The sequence below is a fragment of the Octodon degus genome, unplaced genomic scaffold (genome assembly GCF_000260255.1).
Source record: "Octodon degus isolate 3935 unplaced genomic scaffold, OctDeg1.0 scaffold00165, whole genome shotgun sequence".
Taxonomy (NCBI): Eukaryota; Metazoa; Chordata; class Mammalia; order Rodentia; family Octodontidae; genus Octodon; species Octodon degus.
Genome location: NW_004524741.1, coordinates 4,330,550 through 4,356,226, shown reverse-complemented (window position 1 = coordinate 4,356,226; position 25,677 = coordinate 4,330,550). Strand labels below are relative to the sequence as shown.

Genomic DNA, 25,677 nt, shown 5'->3' with positions numbered 1-25,677 from the left:
TATACACATATAATTTTTTTCACTTAAAAGACTATTAAATTAGTAAACTAAGTGCCTGTTTAGGCAAGTGCAGGGACCAGGGTTTGATCCCTAATACTGCCTGCCGTGCAGGCCCTGCCCCCAGGGGTGTGCTAGAGTCTGGGCGTGCTAGTGCATGCCTGTAATTCCAGCACCGGGGAGGCTGAAAACAAGAGGATCACTACAAGTCCAACCTGCATAGAAAGACCCTGTATAAAAAAAAAAAGAAAATGAAAAAGAAATAATTACAAAAACCATAAAAAATTATAGATAGAAATAGAAAGGATAGAAAACAGACACATTAAACAGCATAACAAAAAGAGATGACAGAATGAAGGAGGAAAAATAACAGAATTGAGACACCTGTGCAATGTGGGTACCACAGCTCATTGCAGAAGATGAGTATGTGACATGAGATCAGAAGGATCCACAAACCTAAAAAAATCTGCCAAAACCTGCACATCACAGAAAAAGTTTGCCAACCTCTGCTTTATGCTTCTTGCTCTATACTTATAATATGGATATTTCTCAGCTTAAGACATCAAATAAATGTGTCCATTTCTTTTGTAATAAGTTAACAAAGCACTATAATCTTCCAATCAAATAGACATGATATTTTTATCACACTACACCTAGTTTTAACTAACATATTCTAGTTCAATATTCTTTATGCTACGAGACAACTTCAAATTAATTGTATATGCTTTCACCTTACCTACCTATCTGTGGTAAGAAGAGCCAGACTATGAATATCTTTTTTTTCACTTGCTTGCTTATGCAGTTCATCAATGTAATCCATAAGTTTCTTTTCAGTTAGTTCAGCTTTCCACCTCATTTCTCTTTCTTGGTCCAGCTGTTCAACTAGGGACTGGAAAAAAACCAAAACAAAACAAAACAGTATGTAAACTTGGAAATGTCACCTAACTTATTATTTCCACTTTTCCAATTATATGTGGAAGTAACAATATCTATTTCAAAGAGCTAGGGTGAGAACTAAACAAATTAATGGAAGCAAAACAAAGACTAGTGCAGAACAATGTCTGGCACTCAATATCCATACAATAAATGCTAACTGGCATTACTACTGTCCAAAAGTTAGTTCTCAATTTTCTCAATACTCAGTTCCCATAGTTAAGAAGAAGGAGAGGAAATCAGTAAGGAGACCAGTAGGACCAAAGGTGCAAGGCAACTCTTATTGGAAAGAAAAGTGCACAGTATGATCAAAAGAACTGCCAGTGCTCCAATAAGTAAAATAAAGGTAAATTAATGAAAAATATAAAATAACAACACATACTAAAAGCTTTCAATAACATGAGAATTGTTCAATTGTTCAAGCAAATATTGAGTGATTTTAAAATTTCTGAATACCTCTTTAATTTTTGTCCAAAATTGGATTTCAGGTCAGTCCATGAAAACCTTAAAATTATATGTAACATTCTTTTGAGTATGTGTAAAAGTAGATTCTTTGAGAAAACCTCTATATTCCCTGATAGCATAAAAGCTAGGAACTACTACTTTAAGAAATAAGAATTATAAACTCTTTTATTTATTATTTTTTTGAGACAGGATCTTGCTATGCAGTGCAGGCTGGGCTTCAGGTCTGTAAGTAGGCCACGCTGGCCTTGAATTCATAGCAATCCTCCTGCCTTGGCCTGAGTGCTGAAATTACAGGCATGCGTCACCACACCCAGCATAAACTGAAAACTTGAGCACTGTTTTTCCTTCCATAAACCTGTGCCAAATGACTTCACTTAAATCTGATCCTAAATGTGTCATTTTGATTCCTTTAAATATTATAAAAAAGTAGCATTACACAAAATCTGGCAATCAAGGGTAAAGAAAATAACTTATTTTCATCAATTCACTTACTCATATTTTTTGCCCAGAAAAGCATGTCTTGAGACTCTGAGCTTAAATGTAAGATTATTCACATTTATTTTTTAAAATCTCTTAAATCATACCCTGTAAGTGTTGTCTTCTGAGCCACTTTGGTTTACTTTAATTATTTCAGTCTTTTGGTCTTCTGAATCTTGTAATACATTACACTTTGCTAAAGATGATCTTATGTATAAATCCTTAAAGTAAGGTTGTTTCATTTTACGGTTACAACTGCAAAGAATAATACCCAGAGAAAAGTACATTATTTATACTGTTCTCTATTATTATTATTATTTTTTTTTTTTTTTTGCAGAACTGGGGCACTTGCGCTTGCCAGGGAAGCACTTATTCTACTGAGCCATCTCCCCGGCCCTCTGTTCTCTATTATTAACATTTTTAGTCATTACAGAAATAGCTTTTTAGAAGAAGGATATTAAATAGAATGATAACTTGAAAAAATAGAATTTTTGCCTGGTGTGGTGGCTCATGCTAGTAATCAAAAGTACTTGTGAGGCAGAAGCAAGAGGATAGCTAGGAGTTCAAGTCCAGCCTGGGTTACACAGTGAGTTGAAGGTAGTAAGACTGTCAAAACAAAACAAATCAAAAGTCATATATTTTATAATGGATGTGCCATGTTCATTAATGATGAGAGCCTCAAAAACTTAAAATGAATCTGTAGATGCAAGTATTCAACATATTCAGTTAGGGTAGATTTCTTGGATATATCAGAATTTCAAAAAGCTATTGTTAGTACTTTGAACTATGGTAATATGACACACAAGATTTGGAAAAATGGTAAATACAGTAATCACATTTAAAACTGATACATATTAGGGAAAATAGATTGTATCATTAGCCAAGTACAGAGTAAAGTTCAGGGTATGTCCTGACCATAATTCAACTGAATGAGTACATAAATAGCAGTATGATCAGAGAACTATGAAAAAGTTAAAGTAATAATACAGTTTTAAAAAGGAGAATCACACAAGTAAAAAATTAATTGTACCTGCCCCAGAGCATAATAATTTCTGAAAAACTATCATGATCCCAATTGTGAAAGTACAGATATCAGTCTCCTTTACCCAGATAGCATTAAAAGCAATCATCTTATCTTTTGTCCTGAGTTAACAAGGGCTTGGTTTTCCATCTAAATCTGCCTGACGCCAAAGAAAAGTCTGGCCATATAAACTCAAGTGCATCAGTCTTACTTCCCCAGTAAAAGAATGCAATGGAATTAGGAATTTTATATCTTTAGTAGTGATACAGAAAGTGATCCTTTGTAAACATACAGTCATCCCTCAACTTCTGCAGAAATTAGTTTCGGGATACCTCAGATACAAAATCCACACACTTCCTTAAGTATACTTTAAACAATCTCTAAATTACTTATAATACTCAATACAATGTAAATACGATGTAAATAGCTATTATATGGCATTGTTTGAAGAATAAAGACAAGAGCTGCTGGGGTATAGATGTGTGCAACCGAACCTGGCAGCTTACTTGAATTCTAAACCCAACACAATTACCTTCCAAAAGCGCTGTTATTTTTATTGTGGTGCTTAATACTTTGCATAGTTCTGGCATAATATGGAATTTTTGACCTTTTAGGAACTTTTCTGTTGCATTCTTTTCTGTTTCCATAGTCACTTTCAGAAGTTATATCTGTTTCTCTTTTTGGTCCAAGGTCTTTCTCAGGAACAGTATCTATTAAGGAGTTAGAAGTCTAGAATAAAAAAAAAAAAAACAAAACGAAGTTTGCTAAAAGTACAATTCAGCATAAAACTTGAAATTTTTTGTAAATATTAAGACTTTTTTTTTATAAGATTCAAGGTTAATATACTACTTATATTTGAAATTAAAGAATTCATCTTCTGGCATGGACAAGCAAGGTTCTATCAGCTTGATTCTCCTACAGATAATAATTACAAACCTAGGAAAATACAAGTGAAACAAACTAAAAAAACCTGAATAAAAACTTCTTGGAAAGTGAACAAAAGTAAGATTACTCTAGACAGAAGCTGACTCTTGGAATATGGTGTCTCTGTTCCTATAGGTTTACCTCTCAGTCACACTGCATCACAGCAGTACCATGCAAGAAGTAGTCTAACTGTGCAGCAGGAGAATACAGGCTTTTGGGCATGAAGAACCAAAGAAGTGCATGTGGTAGATTACAAATAGCTCAGTAAAGGACACAAGCAGTAAAATGAAATCTGAATTTCTGCTTAAGAGAAAAGATTATAGTTTAAGGCAAATCAAACTGAAATGCTTGCTGAAAACAAATCTGTACCTGGAGTCACCACAACATAACATTCACAGTATCCAGCATGTATTCTAAAATTACCATAAAAACAAATTGACCTCTCCTGAAGAGGAAAGGCAAGCATTACAGATTAAGTCTGAGGTGACAGGAATGTTTCAATTAGGCAACAGTAACTTTAAAATAGTGATCCTAGCTATTTTCAATGAGATAATAAAAATATACAATTGTCGCAAGTGATAAAACAGCTGAGAAATAGAAATAAAAGAAGCAAAGATACTATAACTTAAAATACACAGTGTCTGAAGTAAAAACTGGCTGAGGTTACTATCAGCAGAATGAGACAAAATAGAACTTGGACAAAGTTCAAATTATTCAGTATGAAGAATACAGACAAAAGCCGATAAATGTAAAAAGCTTTGGGAAGTGGTAAGGCAATATCAAAAAGCTTATGAGGCCAACATTTTGGTCCTAGCCTTCCAAGGTCAATTAAGATTCAGGACATATATGAGAACTTGTACTGTTACGTCATGTAACTCAGTAGTATCCCAAATTTTCTGATCAAGGAAATTATGGGGCCAAAGAGGAAAGTGATCGATTATGTAGAGTGTGCCTAAGGAGAGTCACATGGAGAGAAAATATTCTCTCAGGCTTTTACAGAGAGCACATTGGCCAAGCAATGGCCGTGACTTATCCACATGGCTGACACTGACAAAGCTTCTACAATCTGAAGTACAGGATCTCAGGATAAATCCTGAGGGGATTTCACTGACCTTATCAGACCCAAAAGCTACAACTCTTGTTGCATAGGTCCTGCTTTATCTTGGTCTCAACCATCCAGCAGAAAAGTATAAAAATGAAATATAAGAAGTAAAGCCATGCTGTTATGTTGAGCTGTAGGGGACTCAGGTCAACAATTTCTGACATTGCCAGTGAAGTGGAAGACCCAATACTATTATGGGCTCCTGGACTCTTTTAGAATATTTTGCTGAGTTTACACACCTATAATATTCAAATAATGGAACTAAACAAAAAAAGGGGATACAGATGAATGTCCATTTTGTATCTGTGTATTCAAAGTGGTTAGGATAGATATATAGTTACATTCTCTTAATGAGTAGAGAGATTTGTTCTAATGGTGTTTGTAAATAGGATGTCATGTCCGTATCTTGTACAGAAACTAAACACTAGGAAGAATGCATGCAATGTGTTAATTATTGAAACTGTCCTACCAATTTGGTTTGAAACTGTCTCATTGCTATTTGTTTCTCAATAAAATTATGGGAAAAAATGCTTATGAGGAATCTAATAAATAAATAAATAAAATGAGGCAAACATATTTGAAGAAACTATATCAAAAGTTTTTAAACTGGGTGAAGACATAAATTATTTATATATTCAAGAATCTCAAACCCTAAACAGTTATACATATGAGGAAAAAAATTATCCTTAAGGCACATGTAGCCAAAATGCTGAAAACAAACTGCTAAAAACCAAAAACAAAGAGAAATTGTTTCTCTTTGAATGTATCACACTTTTTATTGATTCCAGAAAAGATAAATTCTTGAAAACAGCTAAACCAAATGCTATTACTCATTAAAAAAAAAAGAAATAAAAGATTATTTGAAATAATGTTAACTTTGTACAGAAAACTCTGAAGACTGGAGAAAATAATGTAAAAGAAAAAAAAAATATCGATGGATAATTCTAAAAATATGCTTCAAGGGTCAATTCATCAAAAAGATAAAGTAGTCGTTAACAAAAGAGATTCAGAGCCTACATGCAAATGCTGAAAAAACTAAAGCGAGGAACCAACAAATCCACATAAATATTTTAGTATCACTCATGCAGCAACTGAGAGAACTAAATCAAATAATTAAAACAAAATAAAAGCCCCAAAACCAAAAACTAAGAATCAGGAAGTGATACAACCAGACAGAAAATTAATAAGAATATAGATTACCTGAGAATACTATCAAGTACAGTCACTTAACAACCGTGGAATTTATATTATATATAATAACACAAAGAATATCCACAAAGATCATATGCTGGATATTAAGTAACTTTTACTACATTAAAAAAGACTGAAATTCAGGTATGTTCTCTGAACAAAATAAATGTCAAATATTAGTAACATATTGATAGAAGCAGAAATATATCAAAATTAATAAAAATATTCTAAAGAATCCTTAGATCAAGGAAAAATTAGAATGTACTTTTAAATAATAATGAAAGCAAAACCACAAAATTTGTAGAATGCAGGAAATGGAATATTCACAGTAAAATATATTGCTTAGATGACTAGAACACAGGTCTAACGTGAAATGACCTCAGTGCTTATCAATTAACTTGAAAATGAAGAGCAAAGTAAATTAAAAGTAAATACAATAAAAAAGCAGAAGTCAAAATATAGGAAACAAGAGATAAAGGAAGAGCTGTCTGAAATGATCACCAAAGCCCCTAGGTACACTGACTGGGGTGGTGAGGGTAATGGGGTAGATGGGAAGAACACGCATTGCTGGTGTCAGTAATGAAAGAGATCTCATTACCACATACAAAAATTTAAAAGACAGTAAGGAAGTATTAACAGTCTTATGCTGATAACTTATAAAAAGGAAAAATTAACTGAAAAATACAATTAAAATGCTGACAGGAAAGGGAGCTTAAAGCTAGATCTTACAATTTGTAAGGTTATTTGATATTTTTAAATAAAAAAAAATCAAAGAAATCCGATGAAAAGAAAAGCCTTTCAATACATGGTGCTGCAATAACTGAATAGCCATATGGAAAAAGAGTGAACTTCAGCCCCTACCATATATACAGATGTAAATACAAAAGGTAAGTTGCAAAACTTTTGGAGGATATATGAATGCACAAATAAGCATAAAAAACCCATAAGAAATTAGACTATTGAAGTTAAAAACTGCTGCTAATAAAATACAATTAAGGAAATAAAATATGTGCCCCACCGAATGGACTAGTGACACAAGATACATCTGCTAAAATACTGGCATCCAAAATATGTTAACCAGGGCTGGTGAGATGGCTCGGTGGTCTAGAGCACCTACTTAGAGCAGGCTTGGCAGAGCACAGGGACCGCGGTTCAATCCCCCAGCACCACATGCCGGCCAGCCCCGTCCCCTGGTGGGTTGGGCTGGCCACACACACACACAAATAAATAAATAAAAAAAAAAAAAAAAAAAAACAAAACAAAATATGTTAACCAATTTCTACACTCTGGTAATAAATAATCCAATAAAAATGGATAAAAATTTTAGATACTTAACAAAAATATATGAATGAGTATGAGAAAGTACTCAATAGCATTAATCATTATTGAAATTACAAATTCAAATTACAGTAAACAGCAGTATACACAGTAGAAAGGCTACAGTAAAATTAATGCAAATAACAAAATTTTTATCAAATTGATAAAAAAGATCATGCTGCATGTAAGCCTTACAATAAAGAGTACATATTGTATAATTCTTTTTGTATTAAGCTCTACAATAGTGATGGCAAACTAGAGCTTTCAGTGATATAGCCCACTACGCCACACGTGCCACAGGTTTGCTACCACTGCTCTACAACTAATATTAATTATCTATGGTAGGAACAATAATCAGAAAAGTGATTTTCTTCTCAAATGGCAATTTTGCATTCTTAAACCTGGTAATCCAAAAAACTAATTTGAAGATAACATTATACAATGAACAGCCATTATTGAATTCCTATTATGATTTTGTTTAGTGAAATTCTGTATTGTTTTATTTATTTTTTTTACTCTCTTTAAAAAATAAAGAAGTACAAAAAAATACAGCTGTGAATCAGATTTGGGTTGGAACTCAATTTTGTCCTATTAATAAAGAACTTCTAGGTAAACGACTTGTTGAAAGTCCTAGATCTCTTTTTATATAACAAGGACAACAGTTATTATTCACTATTTACTTCATTGGCTTATCATGAGAGTGAAATGGGAGTATCCTAGATGATGTTAAAGTTTACTTGATTTTTAAGTTATTAAGCTCAAATGTAAGTTTTGACCTTAGTAGAAGAGTTAACTATTAGACAAATGAACAATGAAATCTGAGGAAATGGAAGAGTCCAAAACTTTCATATGGGATCAAAGCTATCACAGAATGTGTAAGCCAGCATTCCTCTCCAGTCCCATTACTGTCTCCCTATATGGCTCAGACTAAAACCTCTAGGTATTTCTGACATACAGAATCCTCAGTATCTCATTTATTCTCAATTGCCCAAGGCAGTCTTTTTGTTTATCCAGTAATGTTAGTGTTGTATATATGATGATAGTTTAGGATTAATAAAAATCCACTGAATCATAGTTAATGCATAGCTAATGCATTTTCTATTCCTTGCACCTTATTTTGAGAATAAAACATGAGCATTAAAATTTGGTTACAAATTCTAATTCAACGTGATACTGAACTAACAATCTTTCTGGCCAGTATGTGACAAATAGGCAGAAGGCAAACAACCCATTGCAGCTAGGGAAGGGCAGCATCCAAGGAGGGGAAAAAACCACTATGGATTAGTGCAAGAATGCTGTGTTGAGACCTAGAGACTTGGGGAGCAATGACTTGTACATAGGTCACAGATTTTAAAAACCAGACAATAAGTAGCAGTCACAAAAAGTGTTTAAGAGCTCAGAAAAGAGATTAATTAGGTGATATCACGTTGGAATTTCAAATTGAAACAGGAACTAAGTTAATTTGCCATCCTGCTGTAAATTCTAGAAGGAGTTTTGAGCAGCAAGTAACTGATGAGGCTTTAGATCAAAGTCACCTGGGTATCCTCTGTGGAGCTTATTAAGGTGTACAGAAAAGGTGAGTAGACAAAAGCAATGAGAACTACTGTAGAACAAAACAAAGATATTACATAACACACATAAAGAAACAGGGAAAATGAATGAGAAATATACAATCTATTTCTTCCTTTTTTAACTGCTGCTCCTATATTCAGTGTAGATTGTTTCTGCCTGGGTTGCTTGTACATCATTTTTATTTTATATTATTTTAAACTACTTTTTCTTAATACATATTGGGCTTTAGAAAAACAGAATGAAGTTACTTCATTGAGAAGCTGTAAAATTTGATCATCTAGTTTCTGAAGTTTCATCTCATTCTGAAAATCACTTTCATGATTAATTTTCTCTGGTTCAGAAGATGGACATACAGATAAAAACGATGTCAAAACAGTATCTACCGGTGTACTTTCAAATTTCTCCATGGAGGATAACTCTCCGATGGGTAGTGTCACCACTGGAACATTTTCAACGATCTATGACACAAAAAAATTCAAAATCTTAAAAAAATTTACATTTATTAATTAAAAATTGAAGTTATTTTCTATATTAGAAAAATGTCCAATACCATACCTCATCTTCACTTATATTTAAGGGAGAATCAGAAGAAGCTAAATTATCCAAAAGACCTTCTAAGCACTGAAGGTGTGAAGAATTTACATCTTCCAAATTTACTGGTTCACCAAATATGTTCTTGCAATCTAGGATTCTAAGCTGTGGCAAAGTCTGGAGAATAATTTCTCTGTATCCTTGGAAATAAATCATTCAAAATGAAAATTTAAAGACTTCAAAAGAAAGGCTAAACATTTGTAAAGAAAACTAAGTTACTTGATAAATCACCTGAATAATAGTTGTTCTAAGAAAGCAACTAATTAACTTGTGAAAACATTACTTATTCAACTTGTTCAGTACATAATCATTAAAAGCAAGAAACAGTACACCCCCTCATCCTTCCACATAGTGTAATCCTGGTGAAGGTCTGAAAGATAAAATCATCTCTGTTCTGAAAAACTAAAACTATGAATACATGAAACCAGCAGCAATTTATCCTGGGATGAAAGCTAAACATATCTTTTATTTTTAATACAAACATAAACATAAATTTCATAAATAGAAATCAGGACAATACATATATGTTCAAAGTATGGACATTTCCCAAGTGAGGATTTAATAACATGAGCATTGTTACAACACCTCTCTTTCTCTCTGCATATTAACTAATTATTAAGATACGTGATCTATCAAGTACTTAATGTAGTTTGTTTTCCCTAAGGAATATTAAACATGAGAAACCTGATAAAGTAACATTAATTTGGTGTTCCACCTAATTAATTAGTTTTGCTCAACTGTAATTCTCAAACTTTCTAATAATGATCAATAAAACTGCTGGAAAAAAATCTGAAAGAAGAAAATTTTTCCAATCAGTACTAGAAATTTTGAGAGAAATGATCTCAGCAATAATTTTTCCTTCAATTCTAGAGAAAAGGGACTAAACTGAAAGTACCTAATTTAAAAAAAGAAAGTGAAAACATGAAAACCCAAAACTCAAATTATAGAAACTTAAAGTTCTTTGAGACAAGATAGCTAGAAAATAAAAATGAATTTTCTGCGGAATACATAATCAACAGACAGAAATGCTATAAAAAAGCCTTCTCATAGTTGTATATTTGACAGAGACAAAGTCCCTGTAGCCAGCTTATACCTAAGAGGATCTTCAGAAGGTTAATTATATTCCAGATGTTTCTCTCTTGTTTAGTTAAGCAGTAAAACTGAATTCTAGAAACAGCAGTTTGGTCTGCCTTAGATTTTTGTTAACTATTGATTTTGACTTAGATCAAATGGAGATCTCGCTCTGGTTTAAAAAATCATTGATTCAAAATGTAATAACTTCACATGGTATAAAGCCCAAAAGTTATGCAGTATAGTTTTCTCAACATTTTCTGTCTCCAGCTAGAGTTCCCTTCCATGCAACTAGCTAATACTACTAGTCTTTCTGTATTTTCTGGATATTTAGTTTTATCCCAACACAAAGGGTATGTGTTAGGGTTTTTTTTCCACACAAATGGAGCTTGCTTTTTTCTTGTTCAGTATACTGTATCTTGGAGAAAACTGATTATTGATAAAGAGATTTCTACATTCTTTTTTATAATTATATAATATAATATTAGAGCATTTCATAATAAAGTATAATTTTGATGCATTTGCTTATCAAATATAAAACTGTTCAAATATAAGAAACACTGATCCATTCATGCTGTATCCATCTTGTCACAGCAACCTGTCTATTTTTGTAATCATTTTTTTTTAAGGCATAATAAAACACTGTTAAGGGTAAAGACAAAAATAAAAGATCAGGAACAGCTACACAATATATTAATTTTTCATACCTGGTGCGTGACATACAGGATTACCTTCTCCATCCTTCTCCAAAATAAGATTGGTCAAGAAGTGTAATCCTACCATGCACTGAAGTAAGTGGTGGATACTGTCTATACAATTACTATGTAGATCAATATATCTAAGTTTATATTTAAGTCCATGAAGGGGCATCAACCCTGCAATAGAAAAGAAAAATTCCTTTTGAGGCAAAGGGAGTAATATTCATAAGACCTTATTGTAAATGGCTATAGGTAATAAACAGGATCAAAGAAGTCAAACTTTGCTTTCAAGCAACACAGGCTTAGCATTTCCTTAAGGCCTTAGCCCCCGAGGTGTTTGGTCTCAACAAAGCACAGCGTAGAACCACACAATACAACACAACACAGCATGACCTCCTTAAGTCAACAGATACACTTATGTGAGGATAAGCACAAAACAATGGCTTTAGGCTCTCTCAGCACAGAATTTTGAATTAAAAGACACAAGTAAAAATTACAGTACACTTTTTTCTTTTAAATATAAAATACAAATAACACTCCTTTGACTTCACTGGTAATACTGCTTCCATGAACCTACCTACATTCCGTAGCACACAATGGCTGCTGTGGATAAGTGCTGCCTAAGCTGCCTGCACGCCCCATGAGCCCTTGAAGTTTCCTGCCTCAGGACTATCTTAAAAATGGAAGGTGCTTGTGAAGTAAAGGTAAAGCTTTGAAGAGTTAACACCTCCAGGGGCTCTCCTTTATCAAAGGGTACTTGTTATCGGTGAACCTCCACCTTGTTTTTGTTTTTTTGCTGAAGACAGGATTTTCCTACGTAGCTCAGAGTAGCCTTAAACTGTTAGACCAGGGTGGTCTTGAAAGCATAGCTATCCTTTCTCAGCTTCCCCGTGTACCGGGATTACAGTCGTGCACCACCATGCCTGGCCTGAAGGCTCCTTCTTTTAGAAAGACTGTTCGGAGGCACATCTACATTGTACCACAGAAAGTATTTTACAACTTTGCTTAGTTTAGCACTCACTATTCTTTACTTTTTTCCTGTAACTTCTTCAACTTGATGGGATATATTTTTTCTCTTCAATGTTGTTGAACATTACTCATTCTTCTACTCTTTTTTTTTTTTTTGGCCATATCCTCAGAAAAATCTAACCATTTCTGGAGGTCTAATTTTTATACATTCACAGACAGACACATATTCACACAGTACTCAGTAATTCTCCTTAACCATCTCATTTATAACCTTAACCATCTCAATTAGTATACATGAAGTACGTTTATATTTGTGTGGGAAGTTGGTACATGTACACAATATATTTTATTTCCTTTTTTCATCTTCTCCTTTCCTCATTCATCTCTTGATCCCCTTCCTTTTATTTTTGTACATGTTTACATTCCTTGTGTTGAACTGGTACATGTACATAACACATCACCACCTCATTGTTAAGTTTTTGTTACAGGTTACTAGTTCTTCCACTTCTGTTTCTGCTTTACAGTTCTTTTATGTTTCAACTTTATAATATCATACAGATCCTTCCCCTTTTCTACAAACTCTTAAGAATCTCTTAGTTTCATGGCTACAGACACCATTCTGTAATTTTTTTAACTGCCAAATCTATTATTTTAACCATGAGCTCTCAACCCAGCCTACCTACATTGCAATTACATGCATACATGCACATATTAAGTATTCTCAAGCTTAAGAAAGGAGCCTTACTTCACATGCTCTATCCCTTAATCTTCTCTTCCCAATCATTTTCATGTCAATCAATAGTACTATCAATCCTCTATAAATCTAGAAAAAACTTGTAACTATCTTTGATTTTGCTTTCATTTCCTCTTCTAGCCACTTACAATCTACTTTTTACTCAACAGCCATGATTTTGCTGGGCATAGTGGTGCATCTGTAATCTCAGCATTCTGGGGGTGGGGTGCTGGGACAGGAGGATTGTGGTAGGGGTGCTGAGGCAGGAGGATCCTAAGTTCAAGACCAGCCTCTCTAACTTAGCAAGACTGTTTAAAAAAAAAAAAAAAAAAAAAAAGAGGGCTGAAGAATTAGCTCAATGCAAAGGGCCTGGGTTCAAAGTCTAGTATTACAAAACACACACCAAATACCAATTATGTCACGTCCTTGTGCAACGGTAATGACTTCCAATTGTCATTAGAGTAAAATATCACTAGAGTGAAATGTAATCCTTTTCCTGCTTATGAAGCTATACTCACCTGTCCTCAACCTACGTCTCTCTTCCTTTGCTTAGCACATTATCCCATTTGCTACATATTATTAGCCTTCTTTCCTATTTGAAAAGCTTGATCTTGCCTGTCTTTGTATGCCATCAACACAGAAGTTTGGAACATAAAGCATCTTAATATTCTAAGAATGATCTATAAGAACTTATAGGATTGCACCTTTTTGTAGACCTCATCACTGTTTGGCATTTAGTTATAAGAGCTCACTCATAGTAGATGTAGAGTTTGGTATGTTCTGGCAAATACATACAGTTCTATAATAACTACTACTACAACTGAAATACTGTAGAACATTTCCATCATTCCCTAACAAAGGTTCCCTTATGTGTCCCCCCCAAAGCCTTCTGCAGTCTTGGGGCAGCTTCTGGAGCTTGTAATCGATTGCTGTGGGTGTGGATGGTACACTTGCCCTGGGGCAAATAATCTGCATTATAATGTAAGGTGGGAAAAGAAGCTAGTTGCTTGAGCTGCTGCTACTCTCCTCCCTTGCACTGTCGCTCTGCCACCACCATGAAAGGTTGCTTTTTGCTATGCACTGCTCTACCTTGGACCCTGCTGAATATGGACTGCAACCTCCAGAGACTGTGAGCTAAGTAAACCTTTCCTTCCTTCACTTTGGGTGTTGGGTATTTGTCCCAGCAAGAGGGACTCTTCTCTACAAGAGAAGAGTAACTAAGACACTAAGGAATCAGCCTGTTCTTCCCATTTCCAGTTCCTGACAACCAATAATCTGATTTTTGCCTCAACAGTTTTACCTTTGTCAAATGTTATATAAATACAACCATACAAAGCAGCTCTCTATGACTGGCTCTTTTCACTCAGCATAATTCTATTTAGATTGTGTCTCTGTATGTGTCATTGTTCATTCCTTTTTAGTTCCAAGTAGTATTTCATTATATGGATGTTTCAGAATTTAGCTTCCTGTCTCTATGAAAAGTTACCTGAGATAACCAACTGATTTATTCTGGATCACTCTCAGAGGTTCCAGTTCATAGTCTCTTGGCCTCATTTTTTGGGCCTGTGTGGCACAGTATACCATAGTTGGGATAGCTGGTGAAGGCTATTGTTATGGTACTGGGAAGCAAAGGCAGAAAGGGGCCAGGTTCCAGTATCCCTTTCAAGGGCACCCTACCCCACTGATTTACAGGTCCTAGTAGCTCCCATAAGCGTCACAGGCTAGTCTTTAGCATATAGGCTTGGGGCATATATTATACTTCCAAACTATAATATCAGTTGCTGGATGTCTGAGTTGATTCCAGTTTTTAGATTAGGAACAATAATGTAAACATGATTATATAATCATATACAGATGTTTGGGTGGATATGTTCTCTCTCAGGTAAAAGAAACTACTAGACTCTTTTGCAAAATGGTTGTATAATTTAAAATTTTATTATCAATAAGTTTTAGTTGTTCTATATTCTTACCAGCACATCAGTTTTAAAATTTCAGCTCTTTGAGATATGAAGTGTTATCTCATTGTAGTTTTAATTTGTATTTCCAAATCACTAAGGATGCTGAACATTTTTTTAAAAAATGTGCTTATATATCCTTTATGTATCTTCTTGGCAAGGCAATTATTCAACTCTTTGGATATAGGAATGTGGGGATTGACATAATTTTATGTTTTTCTTCTCAAACTATAATGTAAGTCCTGTCACAGTTAAGACCTTACCTATTTATTATCGTTGGCTCTTTCATCACTATATAACTGTGTTTTTGATACTTGATCTGTGACAAGTATATGTTGAATGAATGGACTATCTAGCCATTGTTCACATCTTTCAGGTACGAAAACTGCATCCAAAGAGTAAAATACCTTGCTCAATATTACACAGCAGCAACAGATAGACTGAATCTCACCTTTTTACCTCTTTGTAGAGGTAAAAAGATTTACAAAGTTAAAATACAACTGCCACTTCAGCTTAAGGGATAGACTAAGACTTTTTATTTTTTCAATACAAAGCAAAAAGTGGGGAAGAAAAATAAGCCAATAGAATAACAGTATTTCAAATATAAAAATCATAAAGATAATTAGAATTTTTTGCTAGTTCTAAGATAATTCTAAGAATAATCATGAAACTTTGGTTTATCACTTGTATCATTTTAATCAATAGAGAATAGTTTCTAACTCTTTTTAGGCTTACTAGACAGAAGAAAAATAATTTTATGTCACCCTCAATCTTTAAGTCTTTAGAATACTACATATTTAACACTGCAACAAATTAGCCACTAGTTATATGTTTGGCTTTTTCCTACCTTATAACAGTATACTGATTATCTAAAATCAAAAAAGCTGTTCCACTAAAGTGGGATCTTCTTACCCACATTTTTTATATTATTATGCTACTGGACACTATAGTCTTTATTTTTAACTCAGATTTAGACAGTAATAAAAAAAGAATCATAACTGAAGTATATTCTCTAGATAAGATCCTTGATTAAATCTTGGATTTTTTGGAAGTTTCCACCATGCTGTGCTAACCTACATGTATGTATATGTTGTACATATTCAGCATTTAAAAATAAGCATATATACTCACCACTAAGATCATTTATGTGGTTATAAGACAAATTCAGTCTAGTCAGATTAATTAGTGCTTCAAGTCCTAGAAATAAAATAAAATATAGCTGTTATAGGATCTAAAGAATTAGAGAAAAACAGCATTTCAGTGTGACTTTAGGCTGTTTCAGAACAAATTCAGTTTGATAAAAGTAAAATAAATTTTATTAATATTTTGGAAAACATTTAATTTAAAAAATACAATCTTTCTGAAATAAAACTTTTTATATAATAAGTCTTACAGTCAGTTTCCAAAGTTTATGATAATATTCATTCTTTCTATTTGGGGAAAAACAGTCATAAAGCATCTTCTTTATGCAAAGCATTACATGAAAAATCACAAACCTTCTATTCTTGTAATCAAATTGCAGGACAAATTTAAAGTGCATAGTTTTGTCAGTGTGCTTAGCCCTTCGATTTGACTTATTTGGTTAGATGACAGATCTAAATGTCGTAAATTCCAAACATGATCAATTGCTTTAATCTTGGAGATGTTATTGCAATGAAGGTTGATGGCATGAAGGGTTGAATGTAAAGACAGCTCTGATATGCTAAAAAAGAAAATATGCATTATAAAAACAGATTTTAAAAGTCTGCTAAATAATTAAAAATAACCAAATAGAATGTAGACAATAAACATGTCATACTCTCTATTTTGTAAAGTGAAACCCTTCCTGTTTTTGCTTGAAATGTTCCATAAAACATGGTTCTCCCCACACAAACCATTATTTTGGATTAAGCAAACATCAAACTACTTAAGGAAGATGGTTGAACCCAGGCATCCTAACTTCTTTGTGTAAAGTCAGCAACATAAACTAAAGGGAGTATTGTAGTATTGAATAGTAAACGACTGAAAATTCTCTGGAATCCTAACATTCCAGTTCATATCTGTGCTTAGCTCTTTTTTGATGTTACTTAAGCAAATAGTAACCATTTTAAACCTCAATTCCCTTCTCTCATTTAATTCTCACAACTATAAGCAGCAGGTATTAGGATACTGGCTTATGGAAATGAACCTGCTGTCCTTTAGCAGTTGCAATTTTTTTCTTTAAAAAATTTTTGAGACAGTTTAGGCTGGCCTTGAACTTGTGACAATCCTATCTGAGCCTTAGAGAGCTGGGATCACAGGTGTGCCCACCATACTGAGAACAAAGATTTATAGCATTATTATTATTATTATTATTTTTATGTCTATGATGGCTATTTTGTACACACTGTAGTTGATTTTTAAGGAAACCACAAATTATTGCTATTTGTAGTGACAAAGTCTCTGTCTTCCTCAATTCTAAGCTGGAATATATCTTCCTTGAATAAAACTCATCACTTCACTCACTCAGTTACTATCCATAACTGGAATCTTTCCCATAATTAGTAGATCCAGGAACACAAACTACACTGTGCACAGTGTAGAGGTACAGAACAGGAAGTAAAGACAGGAGCGAGGACAGGCAAGGTCATGGGAATCTGTGGTAGGTTCCCTAGAAGTTATGATAAAAGTCAAGAAATCTAACTGGCAGTAAATATGCAATTGCAATCTGTTAGAAGTACTTGCCAACTGTCTAGTTTTTATCACTTACTGAACACCTATTTAGTGCCAGATTTTTTTTAAATTTTTTTTTTTTTTTGTGGAACCGGGGATTGAACACAGACCCTTGTGCTTGCCAGGCAAGCACTTAATTCTGCTGAGCCATCTCCCCGGCCCCTTAGTGCCAGATCTTAAGCTATCAGTACACCCTTTTATTTTCTAATATGCTGCTGCTCCTGGAAATTAATATTATGCAGACACTATTAGATAAAAAAAAAATAACACCTGAGTAGTGAAATTACAAATGGGCTTGAATCTGAATTTAACTGTTTACCAGCTAGACAAAATCAGAAAAATTGTTTAGATTCTCTTCTAAGTTTCAGTTCCAAAACTTATGAGAAAAATCATCACCTTGTAAAATTGCTGTGAAGATTAATGATGATGTACATGACATGCACAAATCAATGGCATTCAGGAAGTGGCAGCTATTATTAAATATAAATGCAAATATACCTTTGCAAAACATCTTCCTAGGGTCATACGCCCACTTTTAGATCAGGATTGAGAACAAGCAGCTCAGTTATCAGGAGTAAGTTCACCTAGCGCAGGGCACTCCTCAAAGGAACTGTAAGTACCAGGATAAATGTGCACCTGCCTGTAGCTCCGCTGAGTAACCTTGGCGTAAGAGAAGAAATGGTAAAAGAGCCAACACGCAAAGCTTTGCAAGGGCCAGTCAGTAATGCAGAACCACGATCCTTGTATGCCAATGCAAATTCGGGCGAAATGAGAGGTAAACGGTGAACTAAACAAGACATGCACTTTCGAAAAGTATACAAATACAAGCATTATAGTGCTTTGTACAGAATTCGTTAGAACAAGGGTGAATAGAATTTAGGCAAAGCCCACTAAGAAGCAGCAGGCGATCATCCCACCGCGGCCAGACATGCTACACTGTCACGTTTTTCCTTCCGAGAAAAAGAAAGGCAAGAGAAAACACGAGAAGATCCCAACCAAAGGGCAAGCAAAGTAATAACCATGAAAAGCCGGCTGGGCGGAAGGCAGCAGTTACAGGCCGGCGAGAGCCTGGTGCTGGAGCAAGTTCAAGGCTGCGCAGAGCACTGGAACTGTCACAGGCGGAACGGAAAGCAGGGTCGTTCTCGCCGCGCTGGAGTCTGGCTCCGGCTCGCCGAGCGGCCTTTACCTCTGCAGGCCTTTGTCCATGAAACACACATCTCCGCAGCTGCTGTCGCCGTCCTCATTTTCGATCTGTCCTTCTACCGCCTCCTCCATAGTACTGACAACGGGGAGCGGGGATCTTAACCGGCGCCCAGCGCTGGGTGGCACAGCCGGGAACACGCCTGCTCAGAGCGCGGAAGTGCACCTCAGGGGGCGGGGCGGGGCGCTGCCTCCAACCGACGCTCGCGTACTTTTCCGCCCTTTCTGGTGTCGCAAAGCCGGAAGTCTCATCGGAGAGCGGCTGGCCCTTTTACGACACATGCGGCGAGACTGCTGGGGCTTACCGTAGAGCGTATCTTCAACCGGGCATTGAGGAGTTGGTTGGTTGGGGAGGTCTGCTTCTCTGCTGTGTGCCCAGACTTCACTATGAAAGTGACTTCACGGTCTTTGGCTTTATTTGCCTGTATGTGCTATACACATGTGTGAGGCGTGAGCAGGCTGTAAGGTGCGTGTGAAAATTTTTACAGTAACAGTGGTTGTTTTCATTTTAATTTACTACAGTGAACTACATACATATTGCCCCTCACCCGCTCCCCACTGCCCCCCTTCACTCCCTGTAGTTGGAACACAATTAGCTCATCATTCCTGCCACTTTCTGAAACATTTCTGACAGTTTTACGTGAATGTCTCCTGTTGCACTGTCATGGCTGCCTTTATGTCTTGAATCAATACAAAATGTTACTTTTCATGTTCATTTGGAATTTGGAGAAGTAGAAGTCGCACAGTAACAGATCTGGTGAATACAATGGATCAATACACATTTTAGTGAGTGAAATTGCCATTAATGGTTGGTCATTGAGATGTGCTCACAAAATACAGCAAGTGTTTAAAAATTTGTATATATACAAGCTACATTACCATTAATTGCCCACAAAATATTCTTTTTCGGCTCAAGAATACCTACCCCATTATTGACAATGCATTATTTACTGTAATAAGATTTTATTTAAACATTGTTCAGTCAGCCTTTGTGTAATTGTTCCCACACTGGCCATACATATTGTGTTGATTCATTAAATATTTCTGGAAATACTTTCTGTAAGTCAGTCACTGTGCAAATAAAAAGATAAAGACCATGCTCATTCCTGGAAATGTTCGTAATACAGTGAAGCAAACAATTGTACAGAGTAATGAGTGCAGGGAAAAGCTCAGGGACATCTAAGCCATTTGTACAGTGATGTGGATAGTGGATGAGTGTTCTAAAAGGAAATGATTGAGTAGTCTTGTTTGGGCAAGGAGGGTTTGCGGGTATGAATGGTATTGTAAATAGGAAAGCAAACATATGTAAGATATTCCTGCTAGGTTGTTCCCCAAGCTGTGGTAATATTTAAAAATTTAGACAAAAGGTGTGTGTCAAATCTGATCCTCTCACTGTCCTGAATTAAAATCTTCAGTAGTTCTTTACCAGGAATCAAGTAAAGTTTTTCAGTCTTTCCTTTTTTTTTTTTTTTTTAATCTTATTTTTATTTGTGTGTGTGTGTGTGTGTGTGTGTGGCCAGCTCAGCCCACCAGGGGGCGGGGCGGGCTGGCATGTTGTGCTGGGGGATTGAACCACGGTCCCTGTGCTTTGCTAAGCTTGTTCTTAAGTAGGTGCTTGAGACCACTGAGCCATCTCACCAGCTCCTCAGTCTTTTCTTTTTAAACTTTATTTTATTTTATTTTATTTTATTTTATTTTGGTGGAACCCGGGATTGAACTCAAGCCCTTGTGCTTGCCAAGCAAGCACTTATTCTACTGAGCTATCTCCCCAGCCCCTAAACATTATTTTAGACAAAAGGTTTTTTACTAAATATCATAGTGAGCATGGCATGCTACACTAAGCCATCTTTTTTGGGTACCTTTTATCTACATTTTCAAATATTGCTGCACAGATTTAGAATATTGTAGAATTGAAAGAGTGTGATATACCAAAGAAATCTTATTTTAACAATCTGATTTTTATGGTTGCTATTTTAGAGTAGAAGTGTTCTACTTTCTATGTATTTTCTTTGCAATTCATTCATACCTGCATTAATCTCAGTTTCATGTAAAATTTGTTTCCTGTCTTTTTGTGTGTGTGTGTGCATAAGATCCCACTATGCAACTCGGACTGGTGGTGATCCTCCTAATTTCTGCCTCCCTAGTGTTGGGACTACAGGCATGCGCCACCACGCCCAGATTCCATGGTTGGCTCAGCGCTCCTGGAGGAGGGGCCAGTGCAGCATGCAGTGCCAGGGAGTAAACCCTGACCCCTGTGAAAATTAAGCAAGCACTTAGTCTGCCGAGCTATATTGCTGGCCCTGTGTTTCCTCTCTTTCAAATCTATCATTGAAGCTATTTTAAGACTTACTTACCATTGGTGTCTACTTTTCTGCAGTTTCTACCAATTCTAAATCACACTTCATTGTTTACCATTACCACATACCTTGCAAGTGTTCATTTTCTTCCAACAAAATCGAGTTTGGTTTATGTATCAGTGACTTTTTTGGCTACAATTGTGTTGGAAGTGCATAATCCCAAGTCACGTCCTAAGACATGTATGTGCTGCCCCAATATTACATGAACTCCATTGTCTAGGAAGGATTTGTGGGGTAAAAAAAGAGCAATTCACTTGGCATCAGTCATACTTGTGGGAAATCAAGCTTAAGATAGGCAGTTTGGCTGGGTGTGGAGATGCATGCATTACTAGGGGAGGGAAGGACAGAGAATGGTCTTGTCTAGAAACGATGCATTATTTAAAAAGATGAATGTGACATTGTGTGTGTGTATGTGTGTGTATTTGTGTGTAAGCAGTAGATGAAAATAGAAAGCAAGACTTGAAAGAAATCTTCTCTTAGTACCAGCTATAATCAGTTGTGTTGTTATTTGTTCTGAAGGAAGGTGGTGCTGGGGTGATGGTGCGAGGATGATGGCAGATGTGAGTGAGACTGGGAGAACATCCCAGAAAACGGGACAGCAGTGTACTTAGGCAGGGAAGTGATCTGTTAGGGTTGTACTTTATAAAATTGTTTCTGGAAACCAAGTGGAATCTGGATTGTAGGAAAGAGACTAAAAGTGAGTGTATAAAAAGAGGTATAAGTAAAGTTGTTGCAGTAAACCAAGGAACAGAAGTGAAGGTCTGGACCAAGGCCCTAGGAGTGGGAATAATGAAAAAAATGCAGGTTGAAATATTAAAAATGAAAATTACTTGCAATCTTACCACTTAGTGAAAGCTGTTATTATTAATGTTTTTATATGTCCACTCATGCTTATGCATGTACATGTATGTGACATGAATAGTAAAGTTTATTGTAATAAAATTGAACATATACTGAACTACAAAGAAATCTCAACAAATCTGGAAATTTGATTGTTTCAATCTAGGAGTATAGCTTTAGTGGTAGAATGCTTGACTAGCTCAGGCAAGGTTCTAGATTCGATCAACAGCACTGAAAAAATTGTTAATCTTAAAGGTCAGCTTAACTGGATTGAGAAATGTCTGCAAAATTTATAAAGCACATATCTAATTGTGTCCCTGCAGGTGTTTCTAGATACATTTGGCATGTAAGACAGCAGTCTGAGTGGGAAGACCCATTCTGAATGTGGGTGGCGCCATTCAGTATTGTGGAAGAGTCAGTAGAACAAAAGCAGAAAGAGGCAACCCATAAGCAAAGCTTCAGTCTCTCTCTTTGTGTCTCTCTTTGTTCCTTTCACCACTCTCCCTTTTCTCTCTTGAGATGAACCACTTTATTCCAGCTCTTTCTCCCTACTACCATGATGCCCTGCTTCACAAAAGCCTATAATAATGGAGCCAGCTGACCGCAAATTGAAGCCTTTGAAATCATGAGCCGAAATAAATTTTTCTCCTTTGTTATTTTCAGGTATTTTGTCCCAGTGACAGAGAGCTGACCAAGGCAGTTTCACTGGGGACATATTCACTGACCACATTAATAAATAGTCTATTTCATCTGCTTGCCTATTGTGAATGATGCTGCAAAGAACATAAGAGGGCAGATTTCACTTTGAGATCCTTATTTCAAATCTTTTGTGTAAATAGGAAGCATTGGGATTTCTGGATCATATTGTAGTTGTCATTTAAACTTTTTGAGGAAACTTCATACTGTTTTTTTGTAGTGACTGTATAATTTTATACCTATTATGATTATCAGGATTATCTTGTGGAATGTGTGTATTTATCCCTTGAAAGAAAGCATCTATAATTTGATACTACTTCAGGGAACCAGGAAGTGCAATGTCTAAGGCAAGGGTGTCCAAGGGCAAGGTGGCTGTAGGCAGCTAGTAATTTGACCAACAGGATCATAAACTAGTAATTTGACCAACAGGATCATAAACTTTAAGTAATAGAATATTCATAGCGATAGTGCAATGCCTCAGATACTTGAGGTCTTCTGGGAAAGGCTTTCTGTCAAAGGTCTTTTATTTTCTGTTTCTATGACAATGTTAATTAACAATTTGGTAGATTGTATTGAATTTGTCCATTTATTTAAAGATATTTATTTCTATTTGTATCTTTTTAAATTTCTCCTATAATATTTTACAGTTTTCAGTGTTTCACTTTCTTAGTTAAATTTATTTCTGAAGTGAGATGGTTTCTTCATTCTTTTTCAGGTAGTTCATTTTTAGTGTACAGAAACATTGTCATTTAAAATTCTACAGCCTTAATGAATTTTTGCACAAGGTAAGAATAACTGTTATCATTTCTTGAGTTTTCTGTGTCTAGGGAATGGAAAGCCATAGCTTGGTTAAATAGTTCTGACTTAGGATCTTTTATAAAATTACAGTCATGTCTTGGCTAGGTTATAGTCATCTAAATATTTGCCTGGAACTGGATGGTCAAACCTCTCAGTAGCCTTTTGAGCCTGCTATAACATTGTGTTTTCTACATTTTTGTCCAAATAGTACTTATTAGATATTTATTTTATTTAATTTTTAATTTACTTTAGAGAGGATAGAAAAATAATAGATAAGACTTTAGAAATGATTCATAATTTCAAAAACAAAGCAAGATAATAGGTATTCAACAGTGGCTGTCATATTACACATTGTTGTCTTTAATATAGTTGCTCAAATTACTGGATATAAGCATATAAAATTGGTCAAAGTAAAGATTTTAAGCATTAACTGCTACCTTAAAAAAGATAAAAATTAGTAGTACAATCATTTAGCTGTCCTGTGTATATACATACATGATTTTCCCCTTCCTTTTGTTTCCTGTCTTATCTCCTTTGCCTCATCCAAATTGTTTATTCCTTTTACTCAGTTTATTTTCCTTTTACTGTATCTATCGTACCTTTCAGGTTTTATATATTCTTTTAGGTTTGTATACTAGAGAGCCAATATGATGTTTCACATGTAGGTCTGATTTATTTCACTGATGAGTACAGCCTCTAGTTGCATCCATTTACTATAAAAACCTCAAGTTTAATTTCTTTATACATCTTTTTTATAAATTCCTCAGTTGATGAGCATTTGGGTTGTTTCCAGGATTTATCTATTTAAAACTATGCTGCTATAACATAGGTGCACATATATTACGGAGGCATGATGTTTTCAGTTCTTCTGTAGGATACCTAGAAGAGAAATAGAAGATTTCTAATCCTAGGTTATTGAAGAATCTCCACACTAAATTTCATAGGGGTTGTACTAGGCTACCCTCCTACCAATAGTTGAGAAGGGTTCCTTTGTCCCCACAACCTCTCTAGCATTTGTTTTCAGTTGATTTCTCTATGATAGTCATTTTTATGGAATGAGAAGGAATCTCAGCATATTAATTTTTATTTCTCAAAAGATTAATGTTGTTGAATGTTTTTCATGTATTTATTTTCCATTTCTTTTCTTCGTCTGTCTGAGAAGTGTGTGTTCATCTCAGATGCCCATTTTTGGACTGGATCTTTGAATTTTGAGAGCCTGATTTATTAATCATATGCTGTAGATAGAAATCCTTTGTCTGAGTAACTATTTGTTAAGATTTTTTTCCAGTTTGTGTGGGCCTTCTTTCAACTTTTTTTTTTTGCAGAACCAGGAATTGGACTCAGGCCCTTGCGCTTGCCAGGGAAGTGCTTATTCCACTGAGCCTTCTCCCCGGCCCCTTTTTTCAACTCTTGATGATTTCTTTTGATATACAAAAACTTTCAATAAGATAAGATTGCAGCTGTTCATTCTTTGAAGTATTTTCCCTGCATGTAGTTTGGTTTTTGTTCATGAACTCTCTGCCTAGCCCTATATCTTCAAGAAATCTACTTACTTTCTATTCCAATAGATTTAGTGATTCTATTTTAATGTCTGTTGTGATGCTTCCTGCCTTGCCTTTGTTGCCCAGGTTTGCCTTTGCTATTTGAAGAAAGCAATGAATTTTCTGGTTGCAAATGAATTTTAGGAATGTTCTCTAGATCTGTGAAGTATGCTGATGGTATTTTGATCAGAATTTCATTAAATCTTTATAGCAGTTTTGAGAGTATGGCCATTTTGACAATGTTGGTTCATCCTATCCATGAGCAAGGAATATTTTTTGATTTCTTGAAATTCAACTAAATCTCTTTTTAAAGAGCATTATAATTGTCACTGTATAGACCTTTTACTTCCTTCGTTAGGTTAATTCCTAATTATTTCATATTTTGGATGCCATTTTTTTCTGTTTATTTATTTATTTCAAAGTTTTATTGATAAACAGATAGCAATGAGACAGTTTCAAATCAGATCAGAAGTACAGTTTCAACAAATAATACACTGCATATATTCTTCTTAGTGGTTAATTGCTGTACAAGATGCGG

At 35.1% G+C, this 25,677-nt stretch overlaps 1 protein-coding gene across 3 annotated transcripts in view; it reads right to left on the bottom strand.

The window, feature by feature from the left end:
* The window catches only part of Lrrcc1 (leucine rich repeat and coiled-coil centrosomal protein 1), a 44,998-nt gene extending 25,936 nt beyond the window's left edge, over window positions 1–19,062 (bottom strand). The window contains exons 1-9 of one of the 3 annotated variants that reach the window (XM_004643085.2): window positions 18,894–19,062; window positions 16,513–16,718; window positions 16,148–16,213; window positions 11,369–11,536; window positions 9,555–9,730; window positions 9,248–9,457; window positions 3,426–3,622; window positions 1,980–2,127; window positions 738–886 (exon numbers count right to left, since the gene is read on the bottom strand). In XM_004643085.2, coding sequence (XP_004643142.1) covers window positions 738–886; window positions 1,980–2,127; window positions 3,426–3,622; window positions 9,248–9,457; window positions 9,555–9,730; window positions 11,369–11,536; window positions 16,148–16,213; window positions 16,513–16,718; window positions 18,894–18,982 — 1,409 coding nt within the window. In that variant the 5' untranslated portion in view covers window positions 18,983–19,062. The remainder of the gene's footprint in view (window positions 1–737; window positions 887–1,979; window positions 2,128–3,425; window positions 3,623–9,247; window positions 9,458–9,554; window positions 9,731–11,368; window positions 11,537–16,147; window positions 16,214–16,512; window positions 16,719–18,893) is intronic. The other 2 variants (XM_023703203.1, XM_023703204.1) reach the window with 2 other exon arrangements.
* Window positions 19,063–25,677: the final 6,615 nt, after the last annotated feature.